This window comes from Cupressus sempervirens, chromosome 3 (genome assembly GCF_028749045.1).
Source record: "Cupressus sempervirens isolate cs-2001-9-10 chromosome 3, ASM2874904v1, whole genome shotgun sequence".
NCBI classification, from domain to species: Eukaryota; Viridiplantae; Streptophyta; class Pinopsida; order Cupressales; family Cupressaceae; genus Cupressus; species Cupressus sempervirens.
In genome coordinates, this window is record NC_143120.1 from 862,464,138 (window position 1) to 862,471,298 (window position 7,161).

The 7,161-nt window shown below is 30.6% G+C and overlaps 1 protein-coding gene across 1 annotated transcript; it reads right to left on the bottom strand.

Annotated features, from left to right (window-relative positions):
* Positions 1-3,912: 3,912 nt before the first annotated feature.
* Positions 3,913-4,521, bottom strand: LOC149569502 (toll/interleukin-1 receptor-like protein). The gene has a single exon (XM_089816929.1). The coding sequence runs from the start codon at positions 4,519-4,521 to the stop codon at positions 3,913-3,915; it is 609 nt and encodes a 202-aa protein (XP_089673055.1).
* Positions 4,522-7,161: the final 2,640 nt, after the last annotated feature.

Here is a 7,161-nt window from a genome sequence, read left to right on the forward strand (position 1 = left end):
TCTTTATCTCATGATCTTGGTTTCATTCATCCTTATTATCTAGCGTGAATGTTAGCCATGAATGTCTTCTTTATGTGTGCTTGTGGTTGAATCATCATCTCGATCAGTGTGATGGGAGTGGACCTATGGGATTCACATGGTTGGGAGGCATAGCTACCTATACCACTGCTAGGGACTAGTGTATAGAGACGATCTATTATTCCAATTTGACTAGTGCTTGATGTTTCACTTGGTACTTTGGGTTTAGGAGTATATTACCTTGTGATTTATTCTTTTATTGAGATGTTTCAATATCATGTTTAGATGATGTTAGTTTATTTGGTGCATTTATTTATTATGATGTTAGCATATGGTTAGATGATGTGATTTACTTAGTTGGAATATCTACTTCTTTATTGTTGTAGCATGATTAGATGTTCTTTTTCTCATGATGTTATTACATTTAGTAGTGACACCCTGATAAGACAACTTCAACTATCTAGTTGGCCATTTGGTATGTTAACAATGGGGGATGGCTAGGGCCTTCAAGGTCTCATGATGCTATTATAGTTGAGAAGAATGACACAAGAGTTTAGCTTTTTTTATACACTGTGATGTTGATTTCAGTACTTTTTCTTATACTACTTTTAATTATATGGTTGTTTTTATTTCTAACTTGTCGCTCTTGTGTTTGATTGTCAAAGCCTCAACTTATGGATCTAGTACTCCTCGGTGTGGAGGTTCTAACTCTATACCTCCCTTATGTTCATTTGTTGGAATATTTCTTATATTTCTTAGGTGATAGTGTTGTAGCATTGGGTGATACTTGTAAAGTATTGCATACCTAAAGAAGAAATATCATGCGATACTAGAAAGTATCGCACGCCTTAAGGGAAAATATCATGTGATACTCTAAAGTATTGCATGCCCATTGGAGAACTATCATATGACATTGGAAGAGTGTTGCACAACCTTTGAAATTTTATCACCCATACCCTAAAAGTATCACACGCACATTGAGAAAATTTCATGCAATACTGTTAAAGTATTGTCCAAGCTGTATGAAAGTATGACCTAGGTTTGTGAGAAAACCCGTTTAGGCATCCACTAGGCCTCTTTCGACTTGACTAAAGGGTTTTGAAAGGTTATTTGGATACCCTTTATGGAATTCTCAAATTCTAGTGTTTAACCTTTCATATATGGGATGTTATAGATTTGATTGTATTTTGTGACTTCTGTAGTTTATCATTTTTGGTCAATAGTGGCGTTTAGAGATCCATTGGTTTTGAATGTATGTTTAGTCTTTCATTGCGATATTTGTGATCCTTTTATGTTGATTTCAATGTGATTTGGGTGGTGGGGGTAGGGGGGGGTGGGGGTGGGGGCATTACATTGTCACCCTTCACGAGGCTGGAACCAATTTTCTGGCTCCATTTTTTTGCATTTTTTTGAGTTTAGTAGTTTAAATTGGTTATATTTTAGTTTCATTTGTCACTTCTAGTTTTTGTGGCCTTTTATTGGATCTAATCAAGTAGTTTTACAAAGTTCTAACTTTGGTTCTAAGGCTAACCCTTTTGTTGGTTGAGTCGAAGGCCGAAAACCTAGAGTTTGAAAGATTTAATTGTATCTTCCAAATGACTTGAGATATGATCCAAAATATTTTTTACAACTTGTAGATGGATGAAGAAGTTACTCAATCCAAAATTCAAAGTTTTTGGATTAGATTTTGGTGAGTTAAAAAAAAAATTGTATTTTTTTTTATGAAAAATCAATTTAGGTTGCAAATAAAGGATTTTTTTATTTTTATTTTAAATAACATGTCTAAAAAGGTATCTTTATTCTAAAGAGGGGTTAGGTCTTTGTGTTTTGAATTTAGATTCAATAAAATAGCTCAAAATCTTGATTTAAAAAAGTTGGTTTGTTTTGCTAAAATGGGCCCCTATAGTACAAATTAAGAGATATCACTAAAATTATTGCATTTTTCAAAATATCTTTATTTTTTACTATAGGTATCTTGTTTGTATCTTACTTTTCGGAGCTGAAATAATGGCATAAAGATCCACTCTTGTTGACTAGGTCAAAAAGTTTAAAAGAAAGAGCATTTGGTGGTTAGCTTGCACTTTGTTTGCACAAAATTCAATGTATGATATGAGTTGTAATTTTGTATGGTATCAACCATTTTAATATATTTTTCTTTGAATTATCATATTTCTTCATTATTTAATGCACTTGATTGAAGTTTGTGAAGGCAACTTGGACATCAAAGGAACAAGACATGAAAAAAATAAATTGGAAACCATGAAATCAATGCACAAATTCCAAACCTTCTTATTTGAATTGTGAAAAGTCATCATTTTCTTCTTTTTCATTAAAAAATGATTATATTTGAAAGGCATTATTTATAAAACAAATTAAAAATAATATTTTTTTTTTAAAACTTTCATCAAATTTATTTTCTATTTCTATTTGTTGATAATTATGATTACCAAATGACATTACATATTTTTAAATACTTTATTATATATTTTTTAAATGCTAAATGGTATTTGCTATTTTAAATTGATTTTTAAAAATAAATTTAGTTTGTAGCTCCCATCAAATTTATTTTCTATTTCAATTTGTTAATAATTATGATTGTCAAAGGACATTACATGTTTTAATTTGATTTTTAATGGTTATGTGAATGTCAAACATCATTTTCTATTTTGAATTGATTTATTAGAATACAAAATGTCATGTGAATTATCAAATGATTATTTCAATTTCAATTTTCTTTTTTGTTTTTAATTACTTCAATCTTTTGCCCTTACACAAATAATTCCTTAGAATATTTTTGTATTGAAATTTGCTTCTACCATTTTATATGCCTCTCAACATAATTAAATTAATATATTAAAAAATGTATATTTAATGCACAATATTTTTATAATCGTCTAGAATGTAACACAATATTAGAAATAACAATTTTTGTAAAATAAATTTCTTAATAATCAAAGATTATAAAATATCAATAGTTATCACATATCACAATTCTTGAAACCTAACACCTTAAATATATTTTCCATTTGATCAACTCCAGTCACATTTTTACCACTTAAATTAGTTATACTTTATCACAAGCATGAAAATAGTCTTTCAATCGATGCATATAAAATATTTGTTTGAAGACAATAAAAAAATCCAATATAGTTGAATAACAAGTGGCTTCATGGTATTAATTGCATGTTGACTTAGATTTTAATAATATAATACATCCAAACTTTTCTAAGGAAAATGCATTATAATACGGAATCGATATTCTCAAGGAAATTACCATCAACAAACGTCATATGCACTTTGCACTATTTTCATTAAGCAAATTTGTTCCATGGAGTTTCTTTTGGCGTTAAAATACATATGCATAAAATTTAAGTTATTTAAGATTTTATTATTATAAATCAAGAATTAGAGTAAATTTTTATATATAAATAATCAGATTGAGGGGAAGCATATTTCAATTCTTCCATAAAACTATCTACAATTGTCTATGAGGAGAATATTATTTTTTTAAGTTGGTAGTTGTTTCTTTTGATTGAAATATGAGCTTATCCATAAGTTCTGTTACATTCATAGCAATCTACTCCAATAGCTCTCCTTGATCTCTGTAACACATAAAATCAAAATCTAAATATTAACAAATTATTGATTATAAAGATTAATAACACAATTAACTAATCATACACATACATTTTAATAAGACATAAATAATAACATTACATACTAATGGCAGAATTAAGTTTGGAAAAAAATGACTTTTTAACACTTTTGATCTAGAACTTAAGCTTAGTATGATGTTTAAGCCATTCCTATATAAATAACTAGATAATAGTCCAAACATATATAAAATTACTGCATTGAAAGAGGAAATAGGGAAATAGAAAAAGAAAAAGAAAATTACCCTCTTAAAATATAGCTCTTTATGTATGAAACTCGATGAAGTGCATTCTTCCATTCCTCAAGAACATGGGGCTCTATATTTCCAGTATGTTTGTGCTTTTGGAAGGCTCGAGAATACCCACTCTTCTCATCTCTCATTCGAAGCTCTGAAGGCTGAACCCCATAAAATAGTAGTATTATGGGAGCCCCTGTTTTCAGGATCATCTCAAGCTCTTTCAAGCACCAAACTGACTCTGCATAATTAGCAGAAAAGATGACAAGGTGCACATTTGCTGAATAAATTGCCTCCTCTATTGCTTGTGGTATGTATTCTCCAGCTTGAATTGAATTCTTGTCAAGAAACACTTTGAATCCCTTGTTGTGAAGATTGTGAAAGATGAGGCTGGCCACAGATTCTTTCACATCTGCCCCACGATGGTTCAGAAACACATCATATCTTGGAAACTCATGCTCCTTATATTCAGTGACAAAATGGTAGAGATTGGAAGGGAGAACACAGTTTGGATTGTAGAAAGCACAAGTAGAGAGAGCAGATTGAGGATTATTGAAAGTGCAGATTGAAAAGAGAGTGAGGCAGAGTGCAGAACAATGTAGAATAATTTCCATCGCAGCAAAGTGAGAGAGAGAGAGGGAGATGGGCAGAGAACATTTTGGGGAGAGAAATGTGTGAATATATTATAATCGTATAGAACGTACATCATCATTGAATAAATCTCTCTAAGAGCGACACTAAAGAAGTCATAGATTTTTACAAATAATTTTGGATAATGGGGCTCGGGTATTAAATCAAGATTCAAAAAGATTTGGAAGCGAGATTTTTTAGATTTAAGAATCCCTTTCAACAGTGATGGTGGGGAAATACATTGCATGTTAATTGATATGCTCTAATACCCTCTTACTATTTCTGGACTAGAAATTCCTTTGTCGTATTTATAATTGAGAAGGAAAGATTCCTTCATGGTTAGTGTAGGCTAAATATTTTAGAATTGACCAAATAACTAGTAACATTCAATTTGGATGACGTGATGGAGTATGTAATGAAAAATTCTCTTGCCTCCTTTCCTGCGAAATTCTATGCTTGTTAAATGTGACAAATAAGTTTTCATGTCGGTGCTAGGTAATTACTAATGGGGGCAATATAAATCATCTTTTATCTTATATAGACATACAGTGACATCAGATCTCATTATAAGAGATATTACAGAACAGGGATTTAACTACTTATTCGAGAAGAATCAATTGAAGAGAACAACGGTTCTGATTATCAAACTTCAGCGAAAGAGAGACAAGTTAACCAAAACTCTGCAGGTAGTTTAGTTCTGCTTCTATCTTGGAGGGTGATCGTGTGGATCCCATAGACTACTATAGCCTTGTGAATGTCATTAAAATCTATATATCATATTATCTTGTACTTAGAACAAAAATAAAACCAAAACATAATGATGAATGGCATCCATTTCCTTTTCACCTGGACTCAGTATTCTCCCCATCCAATGGGAAGCGGGATTACGAATGCCAGCTCTTCAAATATTGACACTCATGTCCTGCATTTTGTGTCCAAATTCTACGCTCTCGATCTGAATCGATGGTTCGTTCACTTGATCATTTGTACCAAACCAAACGGTACGCCCATATCTGTGAATACAGAGATGTAAAAGACAAAAGGAGATTGCAGGTCAAGATATGGGCATATGATTTCGCCGACATTCATTCATCAAATCTCAATATCCGATGACTACTATGCCACCATCGCAGCTAATTAAATCTCATCATCGAATCTTAGCAATTTGATTATGGAATGTGAAAGGCATATTTGACATATCAAATCTTTTCTATATTGATGGTAGGGATTGTAGCGAGGCGTGACAAACGTAGGAAAAACGACAGATTAACAAATGCTTGCACGATATTTATCATTTGGGAAAACGTTGGATGACATTGATGTTTAGAAGTTCAGATGGTTATGTTTAGAACAAAAGAAGAAAGAATTTGGTAAATAAGATGAGGTATGGAAAAAAAATTTAAAAATAAATAAATTAGTGAATGGTCTAAATGTCATATACTAAAGCTTGATTTTTAGATTAAAAGTATTAAATAGATAAAATTATTTTATTTGTTCCAAGCTTATTTTTTCTAAATGTTTAAGGATGATTGATAAAATAAAATTATTCACAACCAAAGTTGAAATTTGACTGTCAAATGACTTTTTTGAATGACACAATGATCATTTCAATGTAGTTTACTCTACATTTTAAGAAATATATTGATTGCCAAAATTTTAAAATTTAATCAATAATTTAATAAATTACCTTATATTAAACATTATATCAATATAATAGTAATACATATATAAAAATAAATAAATAAATTATTACTAAAGATTTGAAGTCTATGATTCACTATGAGCAAGGAGATTTGATCTATTGATATGAAATGTAAAATTAGAAAATAGGTATAAATAGTAATATTTACAACAGCTTCAACTTTACCAAAATAGCTTATAAATTCACTTATGTTATGTAGATTATTTTTAAATTAATATTCATATAAATGTTGGAAACTACAATTGCAACAATTGTTATGTTACATCATTGATATCAAACCTTATTGGTGAGACAATTTGCTCTAATTTAAATGTCATGTCTATTTGACTCATGAAGAGGATTTGAGAACTTGGTCATAACAAAAACACCTAGAGGAGAGGTTGAGTAATGAAGAAGAAATCTGTAAGAATTTTCCTTAGAGCAAAATCACCCAAGACCAAGAAGCACAATAACTAGCACAAAATAGACGAATAGAGTATGATCAGAATATGATATTCAATTAATTGTATAGTACAATAGAGGTGCCTATATATAAATGCCTCTAAGATGCATCTAAAATGTCTAGGAGTTAGCAATATGATAAACTTTACAACTAAGCACATGTCCGCCAAGAGTGGGTTATCCTCCATTAAGCACATGACTTAGTGTGATGATGAGAGGAGAAGCCTATAAAGGTGTGTCACATAAAATGATGTTGTAGACATCATGTGCTTAATTAAGAGTGTGAACAACTATGTTGTCTATGTGACGACTCAGTTGTTTATGCAAACTTTGGTGTTGTAGACATCGTGTGCTAACATAGAGTTGCTTACTCTTATGTTGTCAACATGAAAACTCACATGAGTAAACAAAATCATAAGTGCCTAACCTAAGAAATAATAAAATAATGCATTTATCCTAAGTAAAATTAAATAAAGTGTAA